This window comes from Taudactylus pleione, unplaced genomic scaffold, assembly GCF_031769625.1.
Source record: "Taudactylus pleione unplaced genomic scaffold, aTauple2 ptg000354l, whole genome shotgun sequence".
Classification (NCBI taxonomy): Eukaryota; Metazoa; Chordata; class Amphibia; order Anura; family Myobatrachidae; genus Taudactylus; species Taudactylus pleione.
Window position 1 is genome coordinate 3,157,994 of NW_028284755.1, and position 22,249 is coordinate 3,180,242.

Below are 22,249 nucleotides of genomic sequence, written 5' to 3' on the forward strand. Positions count from 1 at the left end.
CTTAAACTGTGTTAAATGGCTTATTTGTACACTTCTTATTAATGGTTGAAAAATTATTTCCAGCAAATTAAAGTCTTTCCAGCATTTCAGGTTACAGAAAAATGTCTGTATAGTAGTTTTACAGTGTTTTTATTAAAGTTTGTAAAAAGTTTAAATAAACACTTTTACCTTGTATCTACAAGTTCTACCCCACTCCCATCAATACAGCACCTCCACATACCTGTCCACATCAATACAGCACCTCCACATACCTGTCCACATCATTTACACCTCCACATACCTGTCCCACATCATTTACACCTCCACATACCTGTCCCACATCATTTACACCTCTACATACCTGTCCCACCTCCACATACCTGTCCCACATCATTTACACCTCCCTCATACTTCTCACATCATTTACACCTCCACATACCTGTCCCACATCATTTACACCTCCACATACCTGTCCCACATCATTTACACCTCTACATACCTGTCCCACATCATTTACACCTCCCCATACCTGTCCCACATCATTTACACCTCCTCATACCTGTCCCACATCATTTACACCTCCCCATACCTGTCCCACATCATTTACAACCTCCCCATACCTGTCTCACATCATTTACACCTCCCCATACCTGTCCCACATCATTTACATCTCCCCATACCTGTCCCACATCATCTAAACCTCCACATACCTGTCCTACATCATTTACACCTCCACATACCTGTCCCACATCATTTACACCTCCACATACCTGACCCACAACATTTGGGACAGGTATAGATTTTCTATAACGGAGAAGGGGGTTACGCATAAAAAACCCTCAAATTTCCTATGAAAAATTAATGACTTTGGAATTTATTAGCAAACGACAATCACTGTGCAAGTTCGCCATGAGAACGGATCGTGGGCCCCAAATCGCAACTTATTGAATAGACCCCATATAATTAGTTCAGTAGCCAGCACAATTGGCTCCAGCATTCATATAACTCTCTCTGGAATAGGAACATTTTAAACTGAATGAAAAACACTACTATACAGATGAGCCATGACTTGAGGCACCATGAGCTGGCTAATTCAGTGCTGCCCAGCATGATGCCAGATCACCCACAAAGAACACGCTGCCATCATCGATAACTGCGTGGTGGAGTTGGAGGTGGTCACCACCAGGCGCAACCGAACTTGCGGTGGTGTGGTGGTAGTGGGGGGGCGAGCGTTACTTCCGCCGGAAAGGGTCACATCAGCACCTGCCCCTCACACACTACCGGCTTTGTGCTCACTTCCTGGATCGGTCGTGTCACCTGGCCGTGAGTATAGTCTCCGTGTGTCCTTCCGCCCCCGTGTGTCTCCCGCTGTACCCTCGGTCTGCTCGGTCAGGTCAGACGGTGTCTCCTGGCTCGGCCTGTGTGCCCGGTGGATAGGGCAGAGAGCTGTGGGAAGGTCACAGCAGGCTCCCATTTTGGTCACTGGCACAGCCCTGTGCTTCACCAGCAATCACCCTGTGCTGTCAACTATGCAGCGTGGTCACCGCAGTGCCATGTACGGGGGTTATGTCCTATATTATCAGGTCTGATCACAGCAGTGCCATGTACGGGGGTTATGTCCTATATTATCAGGTCTGATCACAGCAGTGCCATGTACTGGGGTCATGTCCTATATTATCAGGTCTGATCACCGCAGTGCCATGTACGGGGGTTATGTCCTATATTATCAGGTCTGATCACAGCAGTGCCATGTACTGGGGTCATGTCCTATATTATCATGTCTGATCACCGCAGTGCCATGTACTGGGGTCATGTCCTATATTATCAGGTCTGATCACCGCAGTACCAATGTACTGGGGTCATGTCCTATATTTATTATCAGTACTTTATTCACCACCTCTGTTTCATGTGCTGTAGGTTTTGGTTATTCGTCCCCAGCACATGTGCAGCGAAAGGAGTGTGTGTAATATATAACATATTATTTAGTAGTTATAATCTTTTTCCATTTCCAGTCTGCCTCACACTGGTCTATCCACCTTATTTTATATGCAGTTGTGCCCTTTGGGTCCCATTGCTCATGGTTATCTGTTAGCGATCGTACCTATATATCTTTTTTAGTAACTAGACATGTACAGCAGTAAGATGGGGCGTCTACTCTAGCACAGACTTGTGACGAGCGGGAAAATGCTAAATATCAGTCCCACATCCTGACACCTGTATCCGTGTACATGATAGGGCATGTTCTCTTTTTTTTATTTCTTAGAGTAAGAAAATGAAAGTGATAGTTTCACAGGCCTAGATTAGTTTTAACTGTCAGCGGTGCAGTGCGCCTGTATACTGTATATACTGCAGGGCTCTTCTGTTTTTCCATGCGGCACTCACTCTTTATACGGTCTCCCTTGCTGGGCACTGTTTTCTGCACAGTATGTATCAGCCTCTTTATAATATTTATAACCTTTAAATTAAGCATAAGTTACAGTACATGTGTTTAGCCTTTGTGTAAGTTGGTGTCATACCTCTTTCAGTTTTCATAGACCTTGTGTTATGGTTTCATAGAGCTGTGTATGATGGTGCGGGTTGATAAAGAGCAGCAAATGGTGTCATAGGGGCAGTGTATAGGAGAGGTACACCGGTTCTGGTATTCTAAAACATGTAGATGCAGAGTGTAGCATTGTACTGTATATCAGCGTTATAGCGTTTAAGGAGTTTTGCATTGTGAAATATATATATTATAGTACCTATAATGCGCCATGAATAAAAGTAATCAGTTCTTTATACAATTAGGAGGTAGCTGATCTGTACTCCGGAAGGGATTTCAACAACAAGAAAACACTGTATCAGTAAGGGTAATGTTCAACTGTGAAAATGTGCTTTACATTTGAAATTGTTATTTTTATGCAATTAACTTATTTAAAATATAATTTATTTAACTGATCTGGGTGTTCTCTGTTTAAAGTCTAATTGATCTTATCTTTAGACATAAGACATAGACAATTATATAAAAAGTAGACAGGTTTATTGATTTACAATCAATGGTTAAACAAGTTGACATACAAGGAATAGACAAGTGTATTGGCTAAACAACATCTTACAAATTTTGTATGGGTAAAAATATTTTCACTGTATGGGTAAACCATACAGTCTCCAAAAACTTTTCTATCTATCATTAAGCTGGGTACACACTGACAGATACATTGGCTGATCAATTGATCGACCAATGTATCTGCTGCCCGTCGGGCAGTGTGTACCCGCGATATGTTGGTGAACACCGGCGTTCACCGACATATCGCATTGGCTGTGCTGCACAGCCGATGGACAGATAAGTCTGTCCATTGGCAGGTGTGTACGAGCGGCCTGCAGACCGCCCGCAAACACACAGCGGCAGCCGCGGTGAGGGGGGCGGGGCACAGTCCTCCGGTCGCCGGTACCTGCAGGCAGGCACAGATGATGGTTCAGTGTGTACGAACAACCATCATCTGCAGATATATCTGTATAGTGTGTACCCACCTTAAAGCTGATGATGTATCTTATCTTTGTAAATATAGTACTATCTTCATTCTTTGAGCTGTGCTTTATCTTTTCATGTTAAGCAGCAATTGTGTAGACTCTGTTCCTGGAATCCTTGTAGAAAAGATTAGTATTGATCTACTACTAAATTAGGGGATCCAGCTATATAGTAAAGGTAACTCTGCTTGCAAGAGATTACAATTTCATTTTGACCAAGCAATCAAGGTACTGTAGCAGATTTCATTTGACCAAAAACCTTATTTTGGCTTCATACTGACTGTCCCATCTATTCTGATTATGTTATGATTACTATTTGTTATGTCCACTTTTGCTGTCTCTGTCCCCGTTGCTACTTATCTGTGAAGATGAAGCCTGGGTAGTGATCTAGTCCTGTACTGGGTGGTGGGTGTGCGGGTAATAGTAACAGAAAACTTAATATCGTTCTTTACAAGCACCAGCAAGCCTGCCCCGACATGATGGCACTTGTGGAACCACAAGTGTCAGCATGTCAGGACATTAAGGGCCTGCTGATACCTGTAGTCCGTATGTAAATAAATATTAAGCAAAGAAAGGACACAGACACCTTCTGTTTAAAAAAAAAAAAAACACTCTCCCACACAACCCTCATTTACTACTTTAATACTCACAAAATGCTTGGATCATGTCCAGAGTTCTTGGAAAAATAACATACCGACTGACATGTCCTGTGAAGGGCCGTGCTGCAGAGTGACCGGGTCATTTGCGGACACGCCATAGAACTGAATGGAGAAGCGCTGATTGGCTGAGAGAATTTTAGTTGCGCTTTCAGCTAATCAACGCTTCCCTATTTATTCTATGGTAGTGACCACAGGTGACCTGCCATATCGTCATGGCTCTGTACAGGGCCTGTCTATTCGGTTTGTTATTTACAAAGAAGCTTTGGATTTTGTGAGTATTAAATTGGAAAACGAGGGCTGTGTGGGAGAGTTTATTTTTTTAAGTTTTTTTATTTATACTGTAGCATAATACTGTGTCCGTGTACTCTCTTTATTTGATTAATTTCTTTCCAAGAGGACTACAGGTGCCAGCAAGCCCTTAATGTCCTGGCATGCAGGCACTTGTTGTTCTACAAGCACCATCATGCCAGGGACTGGTAGGCAACCTGTTAATAACTCCCATCATTACCATTACCACCGCACTCACTGCCCAGGGGTACAAGGGAGAGCCCTTGTTGTCACTCAGAAGGCAGGAGGAGTGTCCCCATTTTTGGGAGGGGAGGGGGGGGGAATCAGACTTTCCAGGGGGATTCCAGCCCTGGGCTGAACGGTTTTGGGCTGGTTAACGGTATGTCAGGGTAACCTCATGCTGTATCTCCCTGCTATAGCATTACCCCCCACTAGCGGAGCTGGTTATTGGAAATAGGGGGAACCCCATGTAATTTTTTTACCCCTTATTTTCCAATACTAGCCCAGGCCGAGAGGTCTGGGACTGGCTATGGATATGGGGAGGGACCCCACACTTTTTTTTTTGTTTTTTTTTGTTTAACTTCTCCTAACCTGGCAGCTCTCAGATGCATCTGAGCCGCAGACCGGCTTTTAGCAGCCGCCAGCCTTTAGCAGCGACTGTATTATGTTATTTTGACTGTCCACATTTTGGTTTCGACCACATGACTCGTTGACATTTTAAATGTCGACATTTGATTATTAATTGTAATTTTCACTGTCTATGTTAGCGTTCCCGCTAGGCTGTTTTAGCGGGGCATGGCGCCCTGACCTCCTTCTGGAGGGCAAAAAGTGCCCTGCCCTCACAGAATGCGGGTGCAGTCTTCAACCGCGGGTAGCAGTGTCCCGCGGGTTGGAAAATGTGCGGTGACCCGGTCACCGTCGGTGAATAGCGCCCGGCATCTATTCTCCCTATCAGCTGCTCTTGGGGGCTGCCCGGCGTGTCCGTAAGTGCCAGGCATGCCCCGAAGAGTGAAGAAAAGGGTGACGTGTCTTATAGACACGCCCCCTTTTCAATGGCCACGACCCCTTTTCGGGTGCGTGCGTGGAAGTGCCTATTCTAGCTCCGGCGTCCTGCCTGCCGCCGCAGCTAGAGTGAACACTATTACGTTTTAACTGTCCACCTAATGACCATGTCAAGATTATGTCACTGTTGACCTTTTGGTTGTAGATATTTTGACCATGTCAGTTGTCATTTTGTTTGTGTTCGTTTTGACTACATCCCCTTCTCTCTAGAGAAGCCTTATGTATTCAGGGCCTTATTCAGACCCTCTCGCAAGCGGCCGCTTGCTCATATGCTGCCGATGTTATGCAATTGCACGTGCGTATGCATCACAGTGCGTGCGCGAACTAATTTCAGCGATCGGGAAGCGCTCGCTCGCCCAGCAAAGACAGCCCAGTGGAATTGAGTGACAGGAGAGATGTTAACAGGGGCAGGACAGTAGTAACGGGGGAGTGAAGGTGCGAACCAGGCGTGCCTGAGTGTTTCAACGGCGTTTCAGAGGCGTGCACAATTAAAAGGCAACGTCATAGTACACATCTCCTGGCTGGATTATACACTGAAGTGCTTGCTGTAGGGTACAGTCAACCGCAAACGCTGCCGTCAGATCCGATGGAGCCCGATGTATCGATGGTTGTTTATACTTCCTGGAGATGATTTGCGCTAGTGTGTAGATTCCTGATATAGCTGGGAAGTTTGTGATTTGCTGAGATATCAAATCAATTAATCCTTGGACCTTTATATTATTCCTATATAGCAAATTTCATATATATAATACAGCATAATGTGCTTTACAAAACTCAACGATGATTATCCACTGTGTTAAATGTTCTCCATGTGTAAATCTTTTTCATTGTAGAATGATGGGTTCTCGTGGATAGCTATATAACTAGTGATTAGCTGTTTGGTTTTGACTGTTCGTTTCTCCAAATTAGCGCAAGTTTGGACTTATCTCATTGGCTATCCAAAACATAAGAGCCGGATAGCCATTAAGATGAGGTTTTTGAGATCCGAACATAGCCAAGTAAAACCGAACCGCTCATCTCTACTTATATAGGTGCATACACACACAACGATTTTGTTACCAACGATTTTATGAACGATTATCTGTCAGATTTTTTAAAGTGTAATGATTTTTGATGTAAATGATTTTTGCATATTCCCTTACTGAAAATCATTGAGTTGGTCAGTCTGACTGAACTACAAACTACAAACGTGAACGCGCATGAACGATAATCGTTCATCGTTTTAACTCAGAAAGTGAACAATTTTTTTCAACGATTGAACGCTAAACGATATCGTTATCGATAATCGTTCAAAAAATCGTTGTGTATGCACCTTTACTCTTTCCACACTGACGAGCTGCAATAATGGATAATCTCCTTGGCATGGTGTTAACTTGCACCTTAATGCTGCCGAAGGAACTGCCAAAACATTCTGCTAGTGTATTGAGGTAATAGCAGTTCCCGGTGTTTAAATAATGGACTGCAATTAATTAGTATCATACAAATGAAATTAATTAATAACAACAATTTAATATTGATGATTACAATCAGAAAAAAAGGCTGAAACTTTCATTCTTACCTGATACAGAAACAGTAAGGCAGGTCTTACATTTTTCATAAATGGCTGCTTCCTGTCTGCTTTTTTGTACTTTAACACTATTATGGGTGTTTTTTGTGTCATGAAATTAGATTGAAAGACAGATCCCTAAGAGAGCTTTGTATAACATAACATAACGTCCATCTGCACAGTCCCCTGTTCCACATGGATGGAAAGCGATAAGTGGAGTGCGACGGATAGGGACGAGAGAAGGCTTCCATTAAACAAATTAAACTTTGGTGATTGAAGAAAAAAACAACTTGCACTTACATTCAGTGGCATCTGTAGCAAGCCTTGGACATTTACACAGCTGTTACATGAGTGGATACAGGTGCAAATTTATTACACCTCTTATTAATACTCCACTCCCTTTGGCAGGTAATCTGGAACACCTGTCAGAGGGGAGGAAACTTTTCAAGCATGTACTTAAGAAATATCTGAAGGGGTTAATCCAGTTCCACTCCTGTTACTATGGGACAGCCACATAACTGTCCAAGGCTTGCTATACGTGCCACAGAATGTACAACAAGAACACCATATATTTCCAAGTTCCATGGTAGTGACTCCTAATTCATTCTCCAACGCAACCCTAGCCCCTCGCAGCATCCCAAAGCCTCATTAAGTCCACTTAGTAAATACGGTTGCGGCAGATGGCTAGAGTAATAAGTTATAACGTTCATTTGTATACATAAAACACAGCGTATTCAAATAATGACTTTATTTATAATATGTTTGTTTTTACTGCCAGAAAGCACAGTGGTTATAACGTGGAAATTCTTTTCCCTTCTCCTTTAGAAAATGGTCCACGCAGAAGCCTTTTCTCGCCCTCTGAGCCGAAATGAAGTTGTTGGCCTAATTTTCAGGTTGACAATTTTTGGTGCTGTTACTTATTTTACCATTAAATGGATGGTAGATGCCATTGATCCAACCAGGAAACAGAAGCTGGAAGCCCAGAAACAGGTAAGGAGCTGGATGAAAACAAGTAGAGCGTTTGCTGTAAATATGGAAAATAGTGTCTATGAAGGGTAGATATTAGCTGGTATGTTCAGGCACACCTCCGCCATTAGTCATTTCAAGGAAGGAACCCGTTTTACATTGCTTACAGGAATGCAGTTACAGTTTCGCTTTTCTGTTTTCCAGGCTGAGAAGTTAATGAGGCAGATCGGAGTGAAGAACGTAAAGCTTACGGAGTATGAGATGAGCATTGCGGCCCACCTCGTTGATCCACTCAGCATGCTAGTTAGTTTCAAACTATTTTATCTTTATTTAAAATGTTTTGTGCAGAATTGACATAATAAACTAGTTTGAGTGTCTTATAGCATTGCAGAGCAGTTTAACTATTAGCAATAAAATTAAAAACAGATATCGGGCTTTCCTCATCTGGCAGCTGGGGGTAGGATGTTCTGTGACTTTATTGTAACCCACTGGTACTCTGCATTGGGCAAGCCACCGGTAACACCTCCAAGTGTAAGACCTATTAGCTGTGCCACTCTTAAATATTACACGTTGAAAGACTTATAAAATGCAGCCTTTTATTTTGGAAGTGAGCAACTCCTTTAACAATCATTAGATCTATCATACATAATTACTAATTATCCATGGCACTCAGTAATATGGTTTAAAATGCTTCTGTTGTGTTTTTTTTTTGTACTAAGCTCGCTGCTACTTTTTAACATAATGTAGGAAGAAAAAGGTAATTGGATATCAGTGTGTATGCCTAATGGAGCATACACACGGTCAGATGAACGATTGAAAGATTTGACCAATGATTTGAACTATGAACGATTTTTGACTGCATTAAAATGAATGGAATCTTCCAAATCTGACTGCAAACACATCAGATATCAGATATCGTTATCTGACCATCAGGAAGGCGCATCGTTCAGATATGTCAGATTTTCCTTCAGATATGAATGATTTTTTAAATCGTTATCGCTCAGATCTGAAGAAAAATCTGACCGTGTATGTACCATTAAAATACATACCATTGGTCACCAAATATTTCTCTGAATGTCCAAGAAAATGTACTTTATTTGTGCATGAAATATTACATAGCATCTCATTTACATTTTTAAAACAATACTTGGGATTGTGTAACTGGTAGCAGCAGTCCTTTGTAACATTCATAAATAATAAGTATTTCCTGATAAGTGCACACTTCCTGCTGTCTGTATATTATCACATGTAAAGTTATATGTGACTGTTCCCATCAGGTAACGTGGAGTGACATAGCCGGCCTCGATGATGTTATAACAGACCTGAAAGACACTGTCATTCTTCCAATAAGGAAGAAGCATTTATTTGAGAATTCAAGACTGCTGCAGCCCCCCAAAGGTACCAGCCTCTCAATCCGTTGCCGTTTTCGAGGTTTAGTAAGCATACTTTTATTTTGTTGCCATTAATTTGCTGAATAGAACAGTCTTGATCTCCATTGCTTGAAAATGTCTTTATAAAAAGAGACAGAATTACACATTTGGAGTGTTCTGTCATTCTATGTATTTATGCTAGGTGGCGCTATCGCCACAATAGTTATCGTCATAGAGCGGAATACAACGGACACTTCTCATGTTCTGAATGCACTGGTGAATATGACACTTTTTACTCCTATATTTGAGCTGATTATATTAAATATAGTTTCTTATAAAGGGTAAAGTTAAGAATATTTTTCATGTAATGCTATGTTTGTACTTTTGTCTTCTAATAAAGTCAGTTGTGCTTTTACTGTAGCTCACAAATACTCTGTTCTACCTTTTAAGTCATTGATTTAAATCCTATTAAACTTCGGACTGCGCTAATATAGAACTCCTTACTATGAGATGGCAGAATACACACAAATAAATATATATATATATATATATATATATATATATATAGCTATAGCAGTCAAGGCTCCGTTAAATATATAAAGTATATGAATTTTAATCATGAATCAAATATTTAAGGTGTGTATACATCTCTCACAATATACATGAAAAAAATATTTTAAAAATAATACAACAATATTGCATAGTAAGAACACTAATTAAAAGTCTCGTGTGTGTGCACACATCGCTTGGTTTGAACTAATGAGTTGATTAGATATTGGAGCCAAATAACGTAATGACTGGTCCAGTTAAAGTTCCATATCCATATCCAAGAGTGACAATGATAATGGACCAGCCGAATGAGCACACTGAACGGATGCAAAGTACCTGCAAATGACTGCTAGCAGCTGTAGCTTGTACAATGATAAGGTGCTTGGTAAATAAGGCTTCCCGTATCGTGTGAGCGGCCGCCGGAGCTGGGCTGACGTTGCACCAGCAATCAATCTGTCTCCCGTGCTCGTCTGCTCGGTGTCCTGTAATTGCTGGGCTAGAGCCTCAGTACGGTCACCTCTGCTGGATGCTGCTGTACAAAGAAATATCCGCTTGTAGCAGTGAGAAATGTTCATCCAAATGGGCTTGTCGCATAAAACGGGTGCTTGTAAATCAGGAAGCCCCCATTTCAAAGGGGCGAAACGCGTCAGATGATCCCCTGTTATACAAGCACTCGTTTTATGCGACAAGCCCATTTGGATGCGCTCATTCGGCTTGTCCATTATCATTGTCACTCTTGGATATGGTTATGGAACTTTAACTGGACCAGTCATTACGTTATTGGAGCCAAATATCTATTCAATTCATTAGTTCAAACCAAGCGATGTGTGCACACACAAAATACTTTTAATTAGTGTTCTTACTATGCAATATTGTTGTATTATTATTTTTTAAATATTTTTTTCATGTATATTGTGAGAGATATACACACCTAAATATTTGATTCATGATTAAAATTCATATACTTTTTATATTTAGCGGAGCCTTGACTGCTAGATATATTTGTGTGTGTTCTGCCATCTCATAGTACGGAGTTCTATATTAACGCAGTCCGAAGTTTAATATAATTTTCTGAGTTCTATGGTATTCACAAGTCTTATGTTTAAAGACTTGCTGCTATAATTTAGCACATTTTCCAAATTTTGTATTGGTTTATAGAGTATCATTCGATACATTTTTTAATAAGCGCTGAGATCAATAGATTGTTCTATTGGTTTAAATCCACTAATATTCCTCCATATTGCCATCAATATATACTGCAGGAACTTTTATTATTAATAACCGGTTATACTATTACACTTCACACTACCTATTCGTTTTTATTTTGTGCTGTGGTCCTATAATGTCTGGTCGGTGTTGTGTCCTGTGTATAATGCAGTGGTTCTCAAACTCTGTCCTCAGGACCCCACACAGGTCACGTTTTCCTGGTCACCCAGCAGGTGCACAGGTGTATTCATTACTCACTGACACATTTTAAAAGATAGGTGGAGCTAATTATTTCACTTGTGATTCTGTGAGGAGACATGGAAAACATGCACTGTGTGGGGTCCTGAGGACCGAGTTTGAGAACCTGTGGTATAATGGAATTGTAGTACAATCGTGCCCAATGGTAGCTGTAGTGACCTATGTGTGTACACAGTGTAATAGATTTGTAGTGTGAGTATATATATGTATTGGGTAGGTGTAGTGGCCTAAGGAGCTCATTCAGACCCACTCGCTAGATGTGTTCGCTCGCTCCCAGCGTATGCAAATCCAGCGCACGCCCAGCAAGGCAGGCGATCGCAAGGCATTAGCACGCCCACTATGTCTTGGCGAGCGATCACTATGTGTATGCAGACGCCCACCAGCCATTCATAAGACGCCCACTTAGACACATCAACTCCAGGAAGTGTAGGAAACCATTGGTACATTGAGCACCATCAGATGCGATCGCAGCGCTTGAGGTTGACTATACCCTGCTGCAAGCACTGCGATCACTTCAGTGTGAAATACAACCAGGTGACGTGTACTACGATGCTGCCTGTTAATTATGCACGCCTCTGAAACGGCGTTGAAACACTCAGGCGCACCTGCGTTCGCACCTCCACTCCCCCGTTTCTAGTGGCCAGCCCCTGTCACCACCCACAAACGGCCTATCCTGTCACTCATTCAGATGGGCTGTCTGTGCTGGGCGAGCGAACGCTTCCCGATCTTTCGCAGTGGTTCGTGCACGCGCTTTATGATGCATGCTCAGATTGCAAATATCTGCCAGCTACTAGCATTTGCATCCTAGCGAGCGGGTCTGAATCAGCTCCTAAGTCTGTACAAAGTATTATAGAATTGTATTGTGATTATACCCAATTATCTGGTTGTATTGAGTAGGTACAGTGTCTTGTATCTGTATATAACGTAATATATTTGTAGGGTGGTTATACCCAATCGCCCGGTTGTATTGGGTAGGTGCAGTGTCCTATGTCTTAGGATTTTATACCCATTGAACCAGTTATTTTGAAAAAAACTAGCATTAACTGATATGTTTTAGGATCCTCTTGTTAAAGGTTTTATTTTTTTCTACTGGCTTTTATAATAATTGTGTTTTAAAGAATGCTTTTCTCCAATAGGCTTCTTGGTGAGTTGCATTATATGCAGGAACCATAAATGTAACAAAGAGGGTTAGATTTGCAGAAAATACAGAAACCATAAACCTAATACAAAGATGAGTCAGCCCCATGTATTCATCCTGCCTGTGAAGATTAGATGAGGCAGCCATCTTGTGTGTACTGCATAGGTCACACTGGGTGAAATAGGCGATGCGTGGTTTTGTCTCTCTCAATCATTACTTAACTATTCTGGGCAAAAGCTAAAACTTTTCAATTGTAGCCTATTTAGTGGAAAATTATTGTTTCATGAAACACCATTAATATGTATCTGCTGTTGCATATGTAGTAATTGCAGGTCAGTTCCAAGCATGAATAGCTCTCCCTCAGCAGGGTTTGATTTGGCATGAAGAACAGAACACCGGGTGGATAAGCTTTAGTTCTGGGAGGTTAGCAGCTCTCACCTTCAAGAACTTGTTAGTTTTTCTATTGGCAAATAAAAAATTGACAGAGAAATTGAAAAGTCATCTTGTAAATTAGGGGCAGACACAGGCGCCTGTGCTGTGTGGTGATCATTTACTTCAAACCATTGCCAAAAACACACTTCTGTAAGTGCGTGACTGACAAGGAATGCTACCAGCAGTGCTCCTAATCCATCAGGAAAGTGAGCCTGCATACAAAGCAGCCCTTGTCTGTTACAGGATTGTTTGGATGAGGTGTGGGAACTGCTTTCTCTTACATTTTAAAATGAGTTGTGTTATTTGTGAAAGATTATGATTACTAAGTGGTGGCTATCTTTAGTGTATGCTGTGTCTGTTGACTTCTACTGCATATAAATATAATACATGGGGGCAATATAGTCTAAGGCCCGTATTCAGTGAGAGGCGAAAAGTCGGAAATGTTTCACCTGTCCGAATCTCCGTCTCTGCCTGTTTCAGAGGCAAAAACTTTCCATGCGCGTCACCGCTTTTCGCCCTATTCAATTCCGAACCATGTGAAACGGAAAGCGGCAAATGCGGAACACTCGGAAAGTACTGTCAGAAGTGGGGAAGCCAGTCTGTGCACTAACATAGGTAATCAATGTAGATGTGTACTAATACCCCTAATAAAAGTGTTTGGGGTACTTAAGTAGTTTAAATGCTTCCTACTAGCATCTATGCAAACCTGGTGAAGAATGGTATAAAGCAGTTTTTTTTTTTGTGATAATAAGTAGTCAAATTTGGGGTACTTGGAAATGGGTACTAGTATATTTAAATGTTTCTAAAGTGAACTTTTAAAAAAATGGCAAAAACGCACCTACTATGCCAAAAACACCTGACCCATCCTTGCAGACCCCCCAGAAGTCTATTTACTAGATTTTATGCTTGTCCCTCCACTTTATACTTTTTCACCCCAAAAATCAAAGTACTTTTTTTGGGGTCTTTTTATTTATTTTTTTTAGTTTTCAGGATTTGGCCTTTGGGGGACTGTCCCAAGGGTTCTGGGTCATTTCCCCACATTTGCACCCCAAAATAAAGATTTTGCACTTCTTTTCTCCTGCTATTCATAGGCAAATCTTTTTCGCCTATTACATTGCGTTGAGTTTCGGCTTAGGCGAATTCCGGCTGGAATTGAATTTGGAGATAAGTTCCGACCAGGCGAAAAGCGGCAATCTTTCTTCTTCGGGGTCCATAGGGATCCACAGGGATACCATGGGAATATTATGGTTGGAAGACCAGGCACCAAACAGTTAAATTTTTGGCTCCCAGAATTCCCCGGGTCCTCCTCTATATATACCACGCACCTAGCCATAGGACTTCAGTTTGTTGTTTGGTGTGGCTGGACTCAGACGCACCTTTGTAACAGGACTGCTTAGAGCTTAGTGGAAGTAGCAGAAATTAGGTCGCAAAGTTCAGGAGACCTCAACCTCGTATCACTCCATTCAGCATACCTGTGTGGTTTTTGTGAGACGAAACAAGATAAGCATCTTTAGCACGGTACCAGGTGCTGAGCTCAAAGAGAAGGATGTAGACCTTTCATGCTTTGTATCCAGTAGTTTTACAAGCTATTTGCCATTAAAACTTGTTAAAATTTATAAAGTGTTTTTGGACACTTACCGTGAATCCCTGATTGCCAGCATTAACAGTGTTCTGTCTCGTTCTATAGGTGTGCTGCTTTACGGACCACCTGGCTGTGGCAAGACTCTAATAGCTAAAGCAACAGCCAAAGAAGCAGGCTGTCGCTTCATCAACCTGCAGCCGTCCACTCTGACTGACAAGTGGTACGGGGAATCTCAGAAGCTGGCGGCTGCTGTGTTCTCACTGGCTGTAAAGCTTCAGCCTTCTATCATTTTCATTGATGAAATAGGTAAAGCACCGTGTATAATGCAAGTCTACTGTTGTAGAGACCGTCTGCCTGAAGAAGGTTCACACACGGGCTGACTAAGAGCAAGGCAAAAAAAATGATCTATTGTGAATAAAAAAGAGCGCTATGGGGTAATTCATGTGCATAAATGTAAATATTGGTGATAGCGGTGACTTAAGACCAAACAAAATCAAATATTAATGATAATAATGGTAAAAAAAAAAAAAATTTAATAAAGCACATATAATAAACAAAATAAAAATAAAACAACTATAATATACTCAAAAATAATTGACTGATGGAACCATCTGCACTGCAGATCATCTGTGACAGCAGCCGGGAAGCGGATACTGACCAAGGTGGTAGGGTAAGATAGGGTTAGTTTTAATCCTGCAGTCCTCACAAATACAGGACCAAAACAGACATTTTCAGAAAACAGCTATAAATTTACATATGCTTTTTTGTCCTATGAGATTGGTTTCATCAGTCAATTATTTTCTTTATATTTGATTTTGTTTGGTCTTAAGTCGCCGCTATCGCCAGTGTTTACATTTCTGCACATGAATTCACCCTAGCGCCCTATTTTATTCACAAAGGCTTATTACACGCACTCCGGTGTGTACAATAAGAGCTGCTTACTTTTATAGGGAGCATTGGTGTTTTATTTCTTTGCACCTGGACCAGGGGTTCTCCGCTCCAGTTCTCAGTTACCACCAACAGGTCATGTTTTGTGGATTTCTCTAATTGTGCACAGGTGAGTTCATCTATTTTGCCGGGACAGTAATTTTCCCACCTGCTGCCACAGACAGAAATCCTGAAAACATGACCTGCAGGGGGTGTACGTGAGGCTGGAGGTGGAGTACCCCTGAAGTGGATAATCTATGTTGCAGTACAAATGGAGTAAAAGTATTTTTTTTTCCATGCAGGGAATATATTTGCTGCTTTTGCATGTATTCAAAAATATAGAGGTTGTCCTGCACTGAACTAATTATATCCAGGTGTCTCACAATTTCAACTGGTCTCTGTATATGCATTGGGGAGAAAATGGCTAATTGACTAAGAGCATTTTATATTCATTTACTCTGTGTAGACCGGCAGTACAGTATGAGGGATACGGCGTGTTTATTTAGGAGAAAGCTGTAAATGGATTCCGGAGTAGAACTGTTGTATCGGCTACTAACACAATACAGTGTATGCCAGGGGTATACCCCCTGCTTGTATGCATTGGGAAGATAGGTGTCATTAGGAAGCTACAAATAAATACTGGAGTAAATAGATACATAGGGGCATATTTATCATTAAATGTTTTACATAAAAATGTAAATCCTAGTTTTCACACTAATATCATATAATTTAAGTATCTGCAGAATGTAATAAAGCCACATTGGAGTAGATTTTTTGCTAACATTGTAAGTGCTCTGAATTGCCACCTCAGGTCCCCTTTCTAAAAGGGGAGCTGCAGATGTATCAAGGTCCAAATGTTTATATATTTATATATATATATATATATGTATGTATATATGTGTATATATATGTATATGTAAATTTTTTCTTTATTTTTTTTTTTTCTTTTGGAAGTAGCATTACATAGCTGATGTTGGTGTTGACAGATAAATTCTTCCCTATCTGCATGTGTGAGAGGGATCTGATCAGACAGCCCACCACCCTCTGCCTCTCATACTCTCTCTGACCTGCCTCCCCCACAGCACAGCTAAGTAGACACCGGAGTCTGCAGCATAGCCAGGAAGCTTAGCCATTCACTGGACTCTGCTGCCTGCACTAAATCAAGTACTGTCACAATATACACTTGTATATGGAAATAACATCTTTTTAAAACAAACGAAAACAACGTTTTGTTTTAGTTTAAACAAATGGATCCTATTCTTCAGCTTTGCGCAGCACCTCCTCATACTAACTTCTATTACACAGCACATAGAGCAGCGAATGGCAATGCTCAGGGCTACTTACATCCAGAAGTATCGGGGTTAATATTCTTGTCGGAGGGTGCAGCTGAGCAGAGCAAGTTGTAGAAACTTTCCTTATCTGACACTTGGAGCTGCCTGGTCCAGAGGGACAGAGTCGAAACTGACACACGACACAGAACTGAAGAGGAAATGAATCGCTGGGACGTGACCTTTCCGCAACAGGTCTCCCAGCACAGCCAGAACGATACATTAAAGCGGAATTTGCATATATCGCATTGTGCATTGGTGCGATGATATCACTTTCACATCAAACAAAAAACACGAATGATGAGAATTAATATGCCCTATAGTCTCTTCAGATTAATGATATTGGTCCAGATACTATTACACAATTCAGAATATGCATTGAACATTAGATACTCCAAACCTAATACAATGTATTATAAACAAAAAGAAATGCAAGTGCACAACTCCAAATTAACACTTTATATATAAATAAATAAATTTTTGCAGTAAATTAGAGGTTTTTGGCACAATCTTAACCAAGGTTATGGGTCTACCCACCACATCCGGGGAACCTCTGTAGTGTGAAGTGAAGTGTAAAGGAAATCGTTAAGAGCATCCGCAGCTGCATATACAGAATAAAAATAAAAAAAGTGAAATACATATATAAAAAACAGACAGTGAAGGGTTAAAATGTTTTGTAAAGAAAAATGTGTTATAATGCGGTGCCCTGAAGCAGATCAACCAAAGCAATCCAGGGGGACCCACGTCCCAAAAATGAACCAAAGCTGCGCTACACAGTGTAAATATTTGCAGTACTTACCTATATTGTGCCTCTGACTGGTGTGCATATTACATTGCCAGTCTCCATGCATTCACTTTCACTTTTTTTAATTTTTATTCTGTAAATGCAGCTGTGGCTGCTCTTAACGATTTCCTTTACACTTCACTTTTCTTATTAGAGCGGTGTCTTGGGGTGGCTTAGCTGGGCTAGTTTAGGGGTGTCCTGCGCTCTGGATTTGAACCCTAGTATGTTGGGGACCTACCCTATAGAGGTTACCCGGATGTGGTGGATAGGCCCATAACCTTGGCCAAGATTATGCCAAAAACCTCTATTTACTGCAAAATTTATTTATTTATATATAAACCGTTAATTTGGAGTTGTGCACTTATATTTCTTTTTGTGTATATGTCAATGGTCTCCACAGGTAGCACCTCCAAATAAATATATATACAGTATATTTGATGTTCAGGGTGTGCAGTCTGAGGCCCATTTTCTATATAATACAATGTTACACAACTAGCATACTCTAGAACAGTCTCTCTCTAATTCCAGTTTCTAACGCCCTATTGAGAGAGTAGAAAAACTATAAGCTAATTATCTTACATCAACTGCTCTCAATTTTACGTTAATGTTATACCATGAGTAAAAGCGTCGTCATGTCCAGTGATTAACACGTGCCATTTTCTCAAAAGGTCCTATTACATTAAGCTCATGCAACCATTTAGAGCCGATAGGGATGAACATACATGGGCTGTGTACACATTTTTATTACCAGGGCAGTAACTAGGTATTTGAAGGCCCCATAGCAAAAGTTTGTAAAGACCCTTATGTACCGCTCAATAGTGAAAAATGTATATAACAAATGTAACATTGACAAAGAAGATGCCCCCCCCCCTCAGCTCTGGTCCCCATAGCAGCTGCACCCCTTGCACATATGGTACTTACACCCATGTTTATTACTATTCCAACATCTCAAAATGTCAGTTTAGAGAACAGTTTGCTGCTGATGTTTAATTTTTGTAATTACATTGTTATTGTGTAGATAGCCGTTACATTTCTATGGAAGTCCTGCAAATATTGGTTGTGTTCTATTAGTGAAAAAAGTGGATGCAATTTGCCAATTTAATTGCACATTCATCTGGACTACAATTTATTTTGTCTTTTATCCTTTAATAAAGATTCTTTCCTGCGGAGTCGCTCAAGTAACGACCATGAAGCAACAGCAATGATGAAAGCTCAGTTTATGAGTCTCTGGGATGGCCTGGACACTGACTACAGCTGTCAGGTAATACACTACAATATGTGGTTTTCTTGTAATATATACACCATTCTCCTGCTTAGAAATAGCCTTGTAAGACAAAATGTTAAATGTAAAACGTTGCTAAAATCTACAGCCGCTAGGTCTTGTGGAATCCATTGCTCTCTCTTTGAGGACATTTTCACTTGTGTCTACTATATGTCGGTCCTTTGTGTCCCACAAATTTAAATAAGAAAAGAGTTACATTTTTCTATTGTGCCCAATGCATTACAAAAAAACCCACAGTATTAGTCACTTGGCACAAGTTATTCTATAATTATTATCCTACGCAGTGAGCATTAAAATGTGAATTATTTTGTTGTTACTGGCTAAGTGGACTTTTTTAATGAAGTCAATATTTTAGGCACTAGGAATGCAGCCCTGGTGTTTAGTCTTTAGGAGACTTTGTCACGCTTTCTAAATCAGTTCAAGAAGCTTTATTAACACTGCGTATGTTGTGCAAAGGGTCACAGTATCCTTTGCACAAAGGATAATTTTTCCAGTATAAGTAGTTCTTGTGGTATAAATGTATTTACAAATCTACCGAAAGGTTCTGTGATTCTTAGCAACCATTAATGAAGACAAAAATAAAACTCATCTGGATTATTCTTTGTTTTTGCTATTAATCAATTTTTTTGTTGAATTCACTTTCATTTTAGGTTTTAATGCAATGTTTAGGGCGGTATCCTATTAGCTGCAGAATATTACAGTCGCTCTTTAGCTCGCCTGTTAATGTGGTACAAATTATACACAGCAAACAATACAGGAGTAACCTTAGTAACATATATTACAGTTTAGATAAACTGGCCACTACACAATAGATGTACAGGTCAAACAATGCAACTGGTCAGGCTTTCATAATGTCTTCCTGAGTGGTGGTAACCTCTTGCTTGTCATCATTGTCGTATCCATGTGTGCTCATGTCGTCAGGCGCTCACCACTCAGAGTGGGAAAGTCCAGGTAACAGTTTACAGTTAAAAACAGATTGTTATGGAAAGTCTATGCATCTACCAAACACGCTGTAACTACGAGCGATGCTGAATAAAATAAGTGATCACAAATCTGTGATCACTTACAAAATCAAATATATTTTCATACATCGAGTTGCAGTGCTATATTTACACACTGTTATTTTGGAAATTGTGCAACGTTCGTAAAGAATATAAACACTAATATAAAACAATGCATGATATTGAAAAGCAATATTTAAGTATATAAGATATGATCTAAACGTACAGAAAGTTGTTTATTGTAGTATTTCATTCAATTTTGGTATTTGGCTTTGACAATGTGTGTATGTTTGTGTATGTATATGTGTGTGTGTATATGTATATATATGTGTGTGTATATGTATATATATGTGTGTGTGTGTGTGTGTGTGTGTGTGTATATATGTGTGTATATATGTATATATATATATATATATATGTGTGTGTATATATGTATATATATATAATACAGTGATCGCTCTGAACAAAAAAAAAATGTGGCACTTATGCCCCTCACTTTAAAAATTTAGGGTCCTACTCCCAGCGTCTGGGTCCTATCGCCATTTATTCCTCACTCCCTGTAGCGCGTAAAGACGTGCTATGGCGCATATTTTGCACTGAGAATGACATGAGGAGAAAAGAACAGGGGTGGGAGAGGAGGGTACAGACATGGGGAGAGGGGAACAGGGGGCAAAGAGGTGGGAGGGCAGAGTACACGGGAGAGCAGAAGGGGTACAGACATGGGGAGAGGAACAGGCGGCACAGGTGGGAGAGGAGAGTACACAGGAGAGCAGAACGGGTACAGACACTGGGAGAGGGGAATGGGGGCACAGGTGGAAGGGCTGAGTACACGGGAGAGCAGAACGGGTTCAGACATGGGGAAAGGGGAACAGGGGGCACAGTGGAGCTGGAGAGCAAAAGGGGTACTGAAATGGGGAAAGGGGAACAGGGATGGGAGGGCAGAGTGCACAGGAGAGCAGGAGGAGTACAGTAGTTTGCTCCACTATTATTATAATAGGACACAAGTCAAACAGGGCACTAGTGGGTGCTGCAGCTGTATTTCCTCCTGTACTGTAATAAATATAAGTACCATTTACCTGCAGCCAGTAAAAGTGATATTGCCTACACAGCAGTCACACGGGCGAATGATGACATCAGCATCCTTCTACTGAAGGGGATCTCTCCACTACCACTGGGGTCAGGTAGGAGGAAGTATTATCCGGCGCCTGTACATCGGGGGCGTTGCAGACATCACATGGAACGTACAGCCGGCAACGATTGAATGAGACGCTGCCTGCGGTGATTGATTGGTGAATGCTGCCGGCAGTGACTAGACGAGGTGCCGCCTGCGGTGATTGGCTGCTGCGCCCGCTCTGTGTGCACTGCAGCAGCCAATCACCGCCGGCAGCATCTCCCCAGCCAATCACCACCGGCAGCATCTCCCCAACCAATCACCGCCGGCAGCATCTCCCCAGCCATTCACCGCCGGCAGTGGTTGGCTGCTCTGCCAACCAGCACTCAAGTGAGTCCCTCACTACCTGTATCGCGTAAATACAAGCTATAGCGCGTAGTTCATGTTGCCGGGTGCCCTCCAACTCGTAAGAGAATATAACCGACATAAACGGCGGCACTCACGTCTAATAACAGATGGTCAGTGAGACATAAATCATTCTGTTCAACAGTTTTGGTTTAATCAAACCTCCGTCTGGAACATTGTTTGATTAAACCGAAACTGTTGAACAGAATGTTTTAAGTCTCACTGACCTCTGTTATTAGACCGTAAGTTCAGCCGTTTATCGGGTAGTTATAGATATAGATCTATTTTTTTTTTTATTCTTTTTTTCAAACTTGTGTCTGTTAACAGTGTGTGTGTTACAGTGGAATGCTTTGTGTGCTTTTCTTTTTTCTTGTTTTATTTCTATCCTCCTGGTAACTGCATAATGTTGCTTTTATTGCTGTTTTGTGCGACACATGATTATTATTTTTCATGGGTGTTTCACTTTCTCTGATCTTTCTATTGCTTATTTCATGGTGATCGCTGCCCCTCCACTGTAATCCTCTATCACATAGACCTGAGCAGCGCCTGATTGTAGGCTGTATCAGAGGACCCATTTGGCCAGGAGATCACTGCGGCCCACTTAGAGAAATTCTGTGTTCTAGTCTTTATATAGTGAACTCCACACAAAGCTACACTTTAAATTGTCAATAGTGCTGTTATTAAATGGGCTAATTCACCTTGATTAGCACAGAGGAGCAGGAATGTGGTATGCGCCGCTTCTATGACATGCTTTGCTAATTTTAATGCTTAAAATCATTAGATATAATCATTTCACCTCATGTAACAATGTATAGATTGCAAACTTGTGTGTGTCCTTAGTATTCCATATATCATTATGCTAACTGCACTCT

The 22,249-nt window shown here is 41.0% G+C and overlaps 1 protein-coding gene across 5 annotated transcripts in view; it reads left to right on the forward strand.

Moving 5' to 3' along the window:
- The first annotated feature begins 1,210 nt into the window (after positions 1–1,210).
- ATAD1 (ATPase family AAA domain containing 1) overlaps positions 1,211–22,249 on the forward strand; it is a 28,634-nt gene continuing 7,595 nt past the window's right edge. Inside the window, exons 1-6 of one of the 5 annotated variants that reach the window (XM_088444349.1) lie at positions 1,211–1,302; positions 7,864–8,028; positions 8,209–8,307; positions 9,282–9,402; positions 14,645–14,845; positions 18,733–18,839. In XM_088444349.1, the coding sequence (XP_088300475.1) occupies positions 7,867–8,028; positions 8,209–8,307; positions 9,282–9,402; positions 14,645–14,845; positions 18,733–18,839 (690 nt within the window). In that variant the 5' untranslated portion in view covers positions 1,211–1,302; positions 7,864–7,866. Of the gene's footprint in view, positions 1,303–1,441; positions 1,563–2,382; positions 2,403–2,763; positions 2,826–7,863; positions 8,029–8,208; positions 8,308–9,281; positions 9,403–14,644; positions 14,846–18,732; positions 18,840–22,249 lie in introns of those variants that run through there. The other 4 variants (XM_088444345.1, XM_088444348.1, XM_088444346.1 and 1 more) reach the window with 4 other exon arrangements.